We start from the raw sequence: 13286 nt of genomic DNA, 5'->3' as shown, positions 1-13286 counted from the left end.
GGCTTGGGCATGTTGCTGTTCACAGCCCTGTCCGCAGACAAAGCTTGGCACACAGTAGGCACTCTGTAAAGGCTGGGTAGGTGCTCGAAGGAACCTGACCACTGCCTGGAGAGCCACAGACGACACACCGGCCCCCACGTCGAGCCGCAGTGACCAGAGCGCTGCCCTGTACCGCGCAATCTCCGGCGCCTTCCCGGCGGAGGCGGCCGGGCGGCGGGGTGGGGCTCACCGTCATCCATTTACCAGCCTCGCCCCTCCGACGGGCGCGCCGTTAATGAGATTAGCAATTAAAAAGCCGGCGAGCGGCCGCGGCAGAGGCGCGGGGCCATCCCCAGGCCGAAGCGGGCGGGTCGGCGCTCCCGGCGGACGCGCACCCACCCCGCCGCGCGCCGCACTCCGAGGCCATGGACAAAGCGCGGCCGCTGTGGGACACCCCGCTGCAGTTCGTGTTCGCCTGCATCTCGTACGCCGTGGGCCTGGGCAATGTGTGGCGCTTCCCCTACCTGTGCCAGATGTACGGCGGAGGTGAGTGCGGGCGCCTCCAGTGCCGAGCGGCCCGGGGCGGAGGGGGCGGGGCGGGGGGCACGCTGGGGTTGGTCCCACATTCGCGTGCCAGTAAACAGGCTCAGAGAGCAAAGTGATTTGCCCAAAGTTAGAGAGCCGGGAATCGGACCCAGGACATCTCAGTCCACAGTTGGCGCTCATATCCAGAGCGCCTTCCCCGGGCCTTTCCACCTCAGGAAGGGTCTGCTAGTGAGTTAGCCGTACGTTTAAGTGCAAAAAGTGAGCAGGAAATTGTCTTGTTCACAGAAACTTGTTAAGCAGCTTTCAGATCAGAAACTTATATTGCTGGCAGCATGATTAGAAACTCAGGATAAAAGGATCTTCATCTCTTTATTTAATTTTTTATCAAAAAAGTTAGGCTTGGAACCACAGTAGGCAGGAAGGCCAATCACTCTATTTCAGTTTTATTTGCTTTTGACAAATTTTTCCTCTGAAGCATCACAGTGCATTCACCAGACAGGCAGCAACACACCCCTACGGCATTCCCTCACCTTCCAGGGAGCTGGGGACACCTTCTGTGACATGGCAGAGAACATCTTTTTGGAAGGCAAGGTGGCAATAGAGATTGAAGTCTCAGCATTAAAAAAACTTTTTTTTTTTTCTGAGTTATTCCATTTCTAGAATTCTACCTGAAGGAATATTTCTGACAGAAGGTAGACAATAAAAGGGTGGCCTCCATCTTTTAATAAAAGCAAAATATTAGAAAATTCCCAAGTCCTCAACTAAAAGGGACTGGTTCCATAAATTATGGAACACGCACGCCATGGTGCTCTTAGAAGCCATTAAAATGATGTTTTAAAGAAATGCATTTGAGTATTTTTTCATGTCATTTATTAAGTAGAGGGAGGGAAGTCAGATTCAAAGATGTATAAAATGCATGGTCTCAATTATGCTTTAAACTATTCAGAGAAAAGGGAATGAGCAAAAACATACCAAAGGGAATGAAACAGCAGTTATCTCTGGGTAATTGTTGCTTACCTTGTAGTGTGTGTGTGTGTGTGTGTGTGGGTGGGTGGGTGGGTGGGTGATGTCTTCTATAATCAGTGTGAATGGCTTTTTCACCATAAAGGACATGAAAGATGTTAGACCAAAGTATTTACCACATTCATCCCATTTAAGGAGACTTAAGACCTAAAACACTGCTCCCTCACTCACACCCCCACCCCACCCCCACCCCACCCCCGCTCAAAAATAAAACTTATCAAAAGGTTTTAATGTACAGGTTTTTTTAAACAGTGCATTCTTAAGCCTGATTCCTTTTTTAAATTTGAAAGGCACATGCACATCATATTCTCGTGACGTGCCTGTGTTCCCATATGCTCCAAGAGCTTCATAGCCGACTTCTGAAAAGAACCGTTTGTCAGGATGAGACTTCCACAGCATTCTGTGTTCAGCACGCCTACCCAGGACACCTTTATGCTGGCTACACATTTCCCAGACCCCAGGCCAGGCGAGCCTTGCTGTCACTTGACTATTTAATTCCTTGTTTGTCACAACACCATCACCTGAGTAGTCTGCAGGTGGACACGGGTGGGGTGGAGTTGCTCTGAGGCAGAATACCGTTGTCCCTTGAACAGCCTGGGGGTGAAGGGCATCCATCCTCCACACTGTCAAAAATCCCCATATCCCTTACAGTCGGCTTTCCACACCCACAGGTCCTCCATGTCCACGGTTCAACCAACCAGGGATTATGGGGTACTGCGGTATTTACCACAGAGAAAAAGCTGCATTTGAGAGGACCCACAGTGTTCAAATCCAGTGTTGTTCAAGGGTCAACTGTATATAGAAGGAGTTGCTAGTGAAAGGGCAGGACCTTCAGGACCCAGGAAGAAAGAAGAGATCTTGTGCCTGGTACAGAGTATACTTGGGCTGATAGGTGGGTGGACAGATCGATAGATGAGGGTGGCTGTCGTTAGCCTGGAGTATTCCCGGCACCTGGTCAGAAGGACGACGCTTTGTTGTAGAGTTTCTGTCTCTCACTCGCCCCATCTCTGTGAAGTGGTGGGGTCAGAGGAAACGCTCAGTGAAGAGTTGTTAGATGAAGGAGCCAGGTCTGTTTTGAAAAGCTACAGAGTTCGTGAGGCAGGGATGCTGGTGGTTTTCCCAAGCCTTTCACTACCCAGTGGTGTCACCTAAAGTAAGTGATTTATGTTCGCACACCCATTCTGTACCTGATGGGTCACCAACCACATCATGAAAGGGCCAGGGGGTGCCCAACTTCCCTCTACACAGAGCCTTGGCTTCCGCCACCCCACCCCCTGCCAGCCAACAAAGGGCTTATTTATAAACCACAGAGCCAAGCTGTGCCAAAATACTTCCCAGAATAAAAAGGATTAAGGGCCCGAGCTCCTTTCCATGAAGCTCTGCCTGTAACCTGGGAGGCTGGTTTCCTTCTTGCCCTGTGGCCCGGCCGGCACAAGGAATGTTAATTCTGAAGATTACATTCCAGGTGCCAACCACCTCTCATAGCACCCTGCTGCTAAAACAAAGGAAAGGCAGCTGAAGGAACTGCACAAAATCTGCTTGGTAAAGTCAGCAGGTGGCGGCTACCATGTCAAAGTCTAAGTCCATGTTTGTTCAGGAAGAAATAGGGATGAAAAGGTGCTGTGTAGGAATGTGCAGAAAATGAGTGCAGAGGAGTTCCTGCTGTGGCACAGCGGGTTAAGGACCTGGTGTTGTCTCTGCAGTGGCCGAAGTTCAGGCTGGGAACTTCCACATGCCGCAGGTGCAGCAGAAACAAAAAATGGCAAAAAGGAGTTCCTGTTGTGGCGCAGCAGAAACGAATCCAGCTAGTATCCATGAGGTTGTGGGTTTGATCTCAGGCCTTGCTCAGTGGGTTAAGGATCTGGCGTTGCCATGGGCTATGGTGTGGGTCACAGATGTGGCTCAGATCCCGAGTTGCTGTGGCTGTGATGTAGGCTGGTGGCTACAGCTCCAATTCAATTCCTAGTCTGAAAACTTCTATATGCTGTGGATGGGGCCCTAAAAAGCAAAAAAAAAAAGAAGAGGAAGAAGAAGAAAAGAAAATGCGTGTACCCGCAGTTGACTTTTATGTAAACATGGTCAAATGGTGGAAGAAATGGAGGAGGGGGACAGTTTTGTGGTTCCTAGAAATCTGGACTTTTTTTTCCCTAAATTTTCTCTGTATGCTGCTATTTGAAGCACAAAGATGGGCAGTCAGAGGACACCTGACCAGGCAGTGGGATGATGACACTGCCCCTCAAATCCTCTTCTGCTCATCCCTGGTCCTTAAATCACTGTGTCTCAGACTTTGCCCACCCAAGCATCTTGATAAACTATAGGCTGCTGGCCCCACCCCTAGAGGTTCTGACTTGGAGATCTGTGCAGGAGGGCAGGATTCTGCATTTCTGACAAGCTCTTAAGTGATGCTGATGGATGCTGCTAGTCCATGGACCACACTTTAGAAGAATTCCCTGCCCTCCACCAGACCACCAGCTGCTTGGAGCCAGGCAGTTGGGTGCCATTAACGTAGAACAACTGGCTTTTGGAGGGAGGCGCAGGATCTAAGTTAGAGTGTTTGCTGATGACTGCAGTGTAAATACTCCCACTGTGGCCTAGTTCAGACTACCAACATAATGCCCAGGAATGAGGGGCTGGGAAGAGCTGCACAGCTTTTGTGAGCTGATGTGAGCCCTGGCCCACCCCTGGAGCCACAGCCCTTGGGGGCAGCTCCAAGCCTAGGACTGAGCCACACCAGGTCAGTCCACAGATGGATGGGTGGGCTAAGGCACGACCACTGCTTCCTTGTACTGGGGAGGTGGGGGTGGGGGCGGGCACGAGTGCATGCTCGGTCTCTGCTCGTGGGGTTTCTGAAGTCCTTTTGGATAGAATAGAAACCTGAATTTCAGAGGTTGTCAAGTATCAAATACAATGTGCAAAGTAAGCTCAAGATGCTGGGTCCTGGCCATCGAAAATGAGGCCTGGGAGTCCCTTCAGAGGCCAGGCCACATCTGACATCTGCTGCTCATCCTGGGGTTTCTTTTGTTTGTTTGTTTTTGCTTTTTAGGGCCGCATCTGAGGCATATGGAGGGTCCCAGGCTAGGGGTCTAATCAGAGCTGTAGCTGCCAGCCTACACCAGAGCCACAGCAACTCAGGATCCAAGCCGAGTCTTCGACCTACACCACAGCCCAGGGCAGTGCTGGATCCTTAACCCACTGAGCAAGGTCAGGGATCAAACCTGCATCCTCATGATTCCTAGTCAGATTCGTTTCTGCTGTGCCACGACGGGAACTCCTGCTCATCCTGGGGTTTCTAGATGCAATCCTGATACCAGCCATACCCTTGGGCTCCGAGCATGTACCAGGCATCGTATGGAGTATTTTCTGTAAATATTCAAGTTGCTCTTCACAACACCCCTGGGGTTGGAATTGTCACCCCCAGTTGGAGATAGGAATCAAGTTCAGAGAAGAAAAGGGGGCTTTGGAGAAGCACCTGGGACCACTTCCGTGTCCAAGCCATGTGGAGGCAGTGGAGTGAGGGAGGAAGGCAGGAGCCCTGTTCCACAGCCTCAGACGCCTCAAGAGGGAGTGTGGGTGCTGGTCCAGGTGTAAGGAGATGCCAAAGAGGGTTTTGACCAGGTGGGAGGGTGAGAGGTCAGGGAGGCAGAGAGTGACATGATCTGAGAATAACTAACTGTTGGGGGCAGCTATGGGTGGACCCAGAGGACTGCGGCAGAGATGTGATTGGGATGAGGTTGGGGTTAGGCTGGGCCTGTAAAATATCTATTTTTTTGGGGGGGGGTGTCTTTTTTTAGGGCCACACCCATGGAACATGGAGGTTCCCAGGCTGAGAGATCAAATCAGAGTTACAGCTGCTGGCCTACACCACAGCCACAGCCACACCAGATCCGAGCCACGTCTGTGACCTACACCACAGCTCACGGCAACGCCAGATCCCTAACCCATTGAGCAAGGCCAGAGAGCAAACTCTCAACCTCATGGTTCCTAGTCAGGTTCGTTAACCACTGAGCCGCAACGGGAACTCCTAAAATATCTTATTACAAGTTAATCACTAAAGGGATGTTGCCTATAAGCTTAAATTATACAAAATGGCCCATCTCTGGGAACCCTGCCTCCCAGGTAACGAGTGTTAAGCTAAAATCCCTAAGTTTAACTCACAGGAAACTTCCTGACTAGGCCCACCTGTCAGTGGCTGCATCCCTTCCAGAGGCTGATGGGAATCAGGAAGCGTTCAGCTTTACGTCCTCCCCTTTTGGTATAAAAGGAGCCTGAGCTCTCACTCGGGCAAGATAGTTTTCTGGGACACGAATCTTCTCGTCTTTTCGGTTGGCTGGCTTTCCAAATAAACATCGTTATTCCTCGCCCCAACAACTGGTCTCACCATCGATTGGCCTGTCCTGTGATGAACAGTATGACCTTGGACTTGGTAACGAGCAGTTGCAGAATTTTCAGGTAAGGCCCTAGCAGCTGCCAGGACCTCTTGTCCTGACAATTTGCGCATCAAACTTCCGCGAAGCGGCAGCCCTAGGGCCTGGCATTTGAAGCAAGGAATCGACATTTGGGAGCTGAAGGGCTCCCTACAGTAGGAGGAGTCATTCCGTGTCCACAGCTGGAGACTTTATCTCCTCTCCACTTGAGGGTTTTTTTTCCCTCCAAAATAAGCCAATTTGTTTGGAATTTGAGTTGGACCTCTACCCGATTTGTAAACTGGTCCATCTGCTTCTTTGGATGTTTGTGCTGTTTTTAAAAATGGGGAATGTTTCAACTATCCCTAAAGGAAGCCTTTGGAGGCCCGTTTTGGCTAAGTGATCTGATGTTTGGCTAAGTGATCTGACGTTTGGCTAAGTGATCTGATGGCAGCCATGGACCCATGAGTGAGAATATGCTATTTTACTGTGACAGCGTGTGGCCATAGTACCTGTTAGGGTTTCCACATGGGGTTTCGGTAGGGGTACCTCAGAACGCTGTGTACCATGTCCTGCCACCCTTGCTGTGTTCATTACATCCTTTATGGTCTCCTGTGTTGTTGGGATATATAAAACCCCAAGACCAAACTCGCAAGTTTATTAGGATTTTGTTTGTCCTTTAATTTTTTTTTTTCTCTTTTCATTTCGCTTGATTTGACTTAGAGAAATGGTACCCGTCTTGTGACTTTCAAAACTTGTGCTGATGTCAGCTGGAGGAAAGGAATAGAGTGTGGGACATTCCCAGGGAGAACAGAAATGTTCCACTTGATTCCCCAAATCGCCAAACACCCCAGCCCAGAATGCAGCCCACCTGGTTGATGTGAAGGCAGAAGACATCCTTTGAGATGATCATTGGCTAGTTGTGGTTTTCTGGTGGCTCTTCTGTGAAGTGGAAAAGAACGACGTTCTTCATGTGCAAGCACTTGGGTTCTCACATCAGGGAAAATGAGAAAAGGAAGGGGAGTGAGGATAAGTTACTTCAAACCTATTGCCTCCGGCTGAGCTGGCTTCCTTGGCCGCCCCGGCTGCTTTGCCAATATATCCACCTTCCACTCCTATCCAGCCCCAATTCCTGACACTTGGGGCTCAGGACTGCCCATCCTTCTAGGGCTCAATTAGAGTATCCTGTGTTCGTCTAAATCCCAAGAGGACACCCAGTGGGCCAGGGCAGCTTGGATCCCAAGCCCACTTGGCAGCACCCACAGCTGAACCAAATGTGATCCCAGTAGGGGAGGAAAGCTTTTCCTAGAGCACTGCTTCCAAGTGCACCTTGGCAGGGCTTTGAAAAGGGGAATGAAGGCGAAAGAGTTTGAACAGAATTCCAGAGAGAGCAAAAAAGATAAGACCTCTCTGAAGTTTTGGAAAAAATTGATCAGTCCTAAAGACATTAGACTAATGCAGATCCCAAGGCCCCTGAAACTATTAGGCTGGTAAATTTGACCTTTATTCTGGGGTAGGGGGGTAGGGGCGGGGCAGAGTGCTTCACACATCAGGAGAAAGTTGCAAAGCAATGGTGCATTTGGAATGGACCTTTCTCAGTTGGTAGATGTTGCACTGAAAGTGTTCACCAGGGAACAGAAACAGAGGAAAGAAGATGCAAGACAAAGCACCACCTTTTGGCAGCGACATTGGATTCGCGGAAAGTGAGAAACCTGAAGAGGGAAGAGCCAGCATTAGAAAGAACAGTGTGCTTCCTGTACAGACGGGGAGCTTTGGAGAACAGATTGCCCTGGGCTGCAACATGTTGATGAATGAAGAGGCCCAGGAGCCCAAGGTAAACCTGACATTAGGGATAGACTTTCTGATAGACCTCCCCCTGAAGCTCTTCACCAGAACATGCTCGGAGCCTTCAGATGGTGGTCATGACAACACCAGGACAGGAGACAGAGCGCTCCCCCCTGCCTTCCTGTTCCCCAGGTCTGTGAACAGGCGAGACCAGCAGTGTGTGCTCACTGCCACCCAGGGAAGGTCAAAAACACATGGCCAACATGAAACCCATTTAAGAGGGACGCTGGGACACTTCATCTAAAACGGTAGCTTCAGGAGTTCCCGTTGTGGCTCAGAGGTAATGAACCTGACTAGTATCCATGAGGATGTGGGTTCAGTCCCTGGGCTCGCTCATTGGGTTAAGGATCTGGCATTGCCGTCAGCTGCAGTGTAGGTTGCAGACGCGGCTCAGATCCCAAGTTGCTATGGCCGTGGCATAAGCCAGCAGCTTAGGTCCAACTCCACCTCTAGCCTCGGAACTTGCGTATGCCTCAGGTGCAGCCCTTTAAAAAAAAAAAAAAAAAAAGGAGGATCACTTTTTCCATAGATTGACTTGTCTACATACTAGCCAGTTACTCAGAAAAGGATGGAGAGGCCCAAAGAATAGGGTTTCACACTTGACCACACCTGGCCTGGCTAGGATCCTAGAGCACAATTGTTTCAATTCCCGAGGTGCTCCAGGGCACTGAATGCAGTGCATTTGTAATAGTACCCATGACTGGAGAGATGCCACATTACAGTGGATCCAAAAATACTTAACACGGCCTAACTTACAAAAGACCATCCAACAAGCCACTCGGCATTGCATGACTGGTGCCAAAGACGGCTGGCAGACCCTCCCGGATGGAGACCCAACCCAGGACCCACCCCCTGAGGACTGGACTCCAGTGCCTGGAGCAGCAAGAAGTCAAATCTGTTGAAAGGCACAGGGAAGCTTGGAGGAAAGTGCTTCCTGGGGACTGTGTGGGCTTCAATGTCAAGAGTGTGTCTGTCAAAGATGTTTGTCATGACAGTGTGGCTGGTGACAGCAAAAATGACCCACCGATGGAAGCAGCTGGCTTCACAGCTCAAATAATCTTGAACCATCCAGGCCAGATCCTCACTGGAGATGCACCTGTGCTGATGGCCACACAGCTTGCATTGCTTACATGTGATTAGCCCCTTCTCAATCCCAGCCCGTAACAGCCACAAATCAGTCTTCTGTCCCTATAGTTTTGCCTTAGGGACATGCCTTAGACATGCCTTAAGAGGTTATATAAATGGAATCACATAGTATGTTTGAATCTGGTATCATTCACTGAGCATAATGCTTTCAAGATTCTTCCATGTTGTTTCATGAATCAGAAGTTTGTTCCTTTTTACTGGCTGAGTAATGTTCCATTGTATGGCTGTGCCAGGGTTGATTTATCCATTCACTCATTGAAGGACAATTAGATTGTTTCCAATTCATGACAACTGTGAATATAGTCATGATCAACATTCATGTATAGGTTTTTGTGTGAATGTAAGTTTTCATTTCTCTAGAGTCAATACCCACGAGTGGGATTGCTAGGTCACACAGGAATTCTATGCTTAACTTTACAAGAAACTGCTTTCCAGAGTGGCTGCACCATTTTCCACTCCCTGTAGCAATGTATGGGAATACCTCCAAGTTCTTGTGAGCACTTGGTATTGTCACCTTTCCTACTTTAGCCAGTCTAATAGGTGTGTCATATCATCTCTTCGTGGTTTGAATCCGCATTCTCCTAATCATGGATGGTTGAACCTGGATGATTCAAGATCATTTGAGCAGCTTTCCATGTGCTAAGGTACTATTCATATATTTTCTTCGGTGAAATGTCTGTTTACATTTTTGTATATTTTTGAATGGATTCTTTGTTTTCTCATTTTTGAGTTTTGACATATTCTAGTTATATAGAGAAAAATGTCTTTGTCAGATAAGTGTTCTGCAAATACCTTCTCCCAGTTTGCAGCTTGTTTTATTCTCCTAAAAGTACCTTTCTCAGAGAACAATTTGAAAAGATGTCTGATGTTTTGTCAATATTTATCATTACTTTCTTTCACAGGTAATGTTATTGATACTGTATCTAAGAAATTTCTGTCTAACCAAAAGTTAGATTTCTTCCTGTGTTTTCTTCTAGAAGTTTTATAGCCTTGAGTTGTACCTATAGGTCTATGATCCATTTTGCAAGCCTTTTTTTTTTTTTTTTTTTTGGTATACAATGTGAACTGTTGGTTGAAGTTCATTTGTTTCCTGCATATGGATATTCAGTTATTCTAGCAGCATTTGTGGAGAACATGATAGTAGAGCATATCCACTGGGATTGTGTGTTTGGATGGTTGGCTAGTGGGAGGGGTAATAGACCTGACTGAAGGGCAGGGCCAAAGAGTGGGCAGTAGGCCTTGACTTTTCAACTCTTCCGCAGGCAGTGGGCCGTCAGGCAGGCTCTGTGAAAGAGAAAAGCCTCCTGTGGACCTTGCCAGGCCTCCTGTGGTTACTGTTTAACACCTCAGGTGAAAATAAACCACTTTTCTTAGAACCTCTGAGGCTGTGCATGCCACTCTAGGCAGACGGTGCCAGTGCAACCTGTGTTAGGGATAAGTGGTGGGTGTGAGCCCCTGAGGGCCACATGGATTCCTTGCCAGGCAGAGGACCTGGGTAGAGGTGTAAAACATAGTTCTGCCTGGCAGGAAGGGAGCAGGGCCTAATAGAGTCCCCGGAGCAGAGCCCAGAAATGAGGGGGCAGGCCTTGTAGCCCTGACGTGAGCCAAGAGGTCTAAGCTGGGAGTGCCGAGGCCTGGTGCTGGCACCCGCCCTCCCGAGCACACACTGGCACCTTGCTCTCCACAGTGAGAGCACCTCATGCCAGCCAGTCTCCCTTGGGGATTTCTATCCTGAGGAAATAACCAAATGTGTGGACCCGGCTTTGTTTAGGATAGCAGAGCCCTGGCACCAGCCTAAGTGTCCAAGGCTGAAGTGACGAAGGGAAGTCTGGGCTCGTTTTCCTAGGGGAATGTTAGGGCTGATGTGAAGGTATATGGTGTGGTTGAGAGGGATTGGGATCCTGTCTGGGGAGAAAAGTGGGTTGGCTCTTTGTGGGAGCATATGTAGTGATGATAATAGTTGACAAGCCAGTTGCTTCTGTAACCAGCCCTTAATCCCTGCAGCTGTAGGATCAGGGTTTTATTTCAGTCAGAAGTCCTGCCCTCTTGCCCCGGTGAACCTTTTGACATCTGCTACCAAGGATCCAGGTACGGGAGGATGGCTGGCCATGGGGCTTCACAGGAGAGGTAGTGGGCCAGCTGCCTGCAGGGACAGCCGGTGTGGGAGACCCTCCGGCAGGCTGCTGTCCTCTGTCCATGTGTCTGGCAGTGGGGGCCCTTTCGTAGCTCCATTCACCTTCCCTGGCTCCCCATTATCACCAAGGGTCCTTGTCTGCAGATGATGCCTTGGGAACCAGTGCCCCTAATGAAATGAAATTGTAGGCCAAAGGCCACTGTATAAAAGAAACACACATATATCCTAGGTGCTGTGTAAAGGGAGGTGGTGGCTGGGATCTCTTGGGGTCCCCCTTGTCTCATCGCTGCAGATGTCAGGCCCAGAGGAGTATTCTGTGGCTCAGAACCATCATGAAGCTGCTGGAATTCCTCTGCCCGGGTGATGCCTCATGGGCAGGGAGCAGGGCAGCTAATTTCCCTTCCAACTCACACTTAGCTCAGGTCCCAGCCCAGAGGATGTATTTAGTAAAACAGTTAATACAATTAACGCCTCCTGTGAGGCACCTTCAGGGCTGTGCAAAAAGGCCAAAGGAAGTGTGTGGAGGTGAGCAGCTGGATGGATGGACTTGGGGGGTGGGGTGGTGTGCAGAACGTTTAACCACTTAGTGGTCCTGGCTCTGCTCAACCATTAGCTGCCATAATAGAGGATGGATTGGGGGTTTCTGGCAGAGGATCTGGTGCAGCTGAAGCATCAAGGAGGGTGTTCAAGGCAATGGGCCACCCCAGATGAAGTATTTGAAGACTTCAGTAACTCACATGGCTGTGGGTCATCTGTGGATGGCTGGCTGGCTGGATGAGTAGGAAGAGGAAAGGATAGAAGGATGAACGGATGGAAAGACAGAGTAAATGGGTAGAAGAAAGGAGCATGAGTAGAAAGATAGGATGGATTCTGAGGGAAAGATAAAAGAAAAGAAGAATGAATAGAAGATGGTTAGATGGATGGATGGATGGATGCAAAAGTAAAAGGGTGAATGAAGAGGTGGAAAGATCTGAAAGGGAGGAAGGGATGGAGGATGGGTGGAAGGACGTTTGCAGAGAGTGTGGGCGGGTTCCAGAGTCCAGCCCATGGGTGACAGCCTGGTTTTGGCTCTGGACACTACAGGTAGCTTCCTGGTGCCCTACCTCATCATGCTCATTGTGGAGGGCATGCCGCTCCTGTACCTGGAACTGGCAGTGGGGCAGCGCATGCGCCAGGGCAGCATTGGTGCCTGGAGGACCATCAGCCCCTACCTGGGTGGCGTCGGTAAGTAGCCACTCTCCTGTCCTCTCCCATCTGTGGACCCCCAAACAGTACCCTGGGAAAGAGGAGGTGATGGGGGAGTCCACTGGCAAAGCTGCTGGGGCAAGTGGCAAGCACAAGGGGCCCACGAGAATCCTTGAATGGGGTGGACAGATGGCTGGGCGGAGGTGGGGAAGCCATAGCATGCGGGCTGAGAGGGACTCTATTCTTCCTCAGGGGACAGGGAGAAAGGGAGGATGCGGCCCCCGCCTTGGAGAGCTGATGCCACAAGGCTTCTCTTCCCTGGTCTCATCTGTAAGGGGGAAATAGCTGTCCAGAAGAGCTGGAACTCGGGGTCCTGGCCAAGAACCATTCTGGGAACCCTTCTAACCGCTCTCTGCTGGTCATTACTGACACGGCATCCCTCTGGCAGTGGTGCTGGCCTGTGTGTGTGTGTGTGTCTCACTCCTCGCCACACCAGAGGATGTGGGTGCCATCCACATCTCCAGGGCACGAAGCCCAGGCACAGTGGATGTTGGGAGGGGCTCTGCTCTCCATCCTGCCTCCTGAGTTACTTCGAGCCAGTGTCTGGGGTACCTGCGGGAGATTCGCCTGCCCTGCACAGCCCTCGCGGGCCAGGGCTCCTGCTGGAGCAGGAGGAACTTTGACCAGCAGTGGCCACGGTCTGTTCTGCTCACTTCTCCTGCTCCCAGGCAGAAGGGGAAGGACAGGAAACAGAGGTGTCAGGAGCCAGAAGAATGTAAACTTGCATGTGACTTCATCTCCGATGCAGAAGAAATGTGTCTAGTGGCCTCACACATCACTTCCACAGCCCCCGGCCGCCTCTTCCCAAATAGCAGTTAATTTTTAACAGGGAGGTGTGTGGTTTTAAGATCAGACCAAGTCATCATTCACAGAGGGCTTTTTCGAGGCAGCCTTCACTGCCTAATAGGAAAGATACCAGATGTTTGTGTCTGTCAGGGCTGCTGGTGAATGTTTAACAAGCAGCT

At 50.0% G+C, this 13286-nt stretch overlaps 1 protein-coding gene across 4 annotated transcripts in view; it reads left to right on the top strand.

Moving 5' to 3' along the window:
• The first annotated feature begins 313 nt into the window (after positions 1-313).
• The window catches only part of SLC6A20 (solute carrier family 6 member 20), a 43327-nt gene continuing 30354 nt past the window's right edge, over positions 314-13286 (top strand). For 2 of the 4 annotated variants that reach the window (XM_021068639.2, XM_084988040.1), the window contains exons 1-2: positions 314-525; positions 12160-12300. In XM_021068639.2, the coding sequence (XP_020924298.1) occupies positions 405-525; positions 12160-12300 (262 nt within the window). In that variant the 5' untranslated portion in view covers positions 314-404. Of the gene's footprint in view, positions 526-9562; positions 9587-12159; positions 12301-13286 lie in introns of those variants that run through there. The other 2 variants (XM_084988042.1, XM_084988041.1) reach the window with 2 other exon arrangements.

This window comes from Sus scrofa, chromosome 13 (assembly GCF_054392235.1).
Source record: "Sus scrofa isolate SSC_HxYL_T2T_F1_AM1 chromosome 13, Sscrofa_HxYL_maternal_Yorkshire_Landrace_v2.0, whole genome shotgun sequence".
In the NCBI taxonomy this organism is placed as follows: Eukaryota; Metazoa; Chordata; class Mammalia; order Artiodactyla; family Suidae; genus Sus; species Sus scrofa.
The sequence above is the reverse complement of the archived record's forward strand: the minus strand, read 5'-3'. Positions and strand labels throughout refer to the sequence as shown.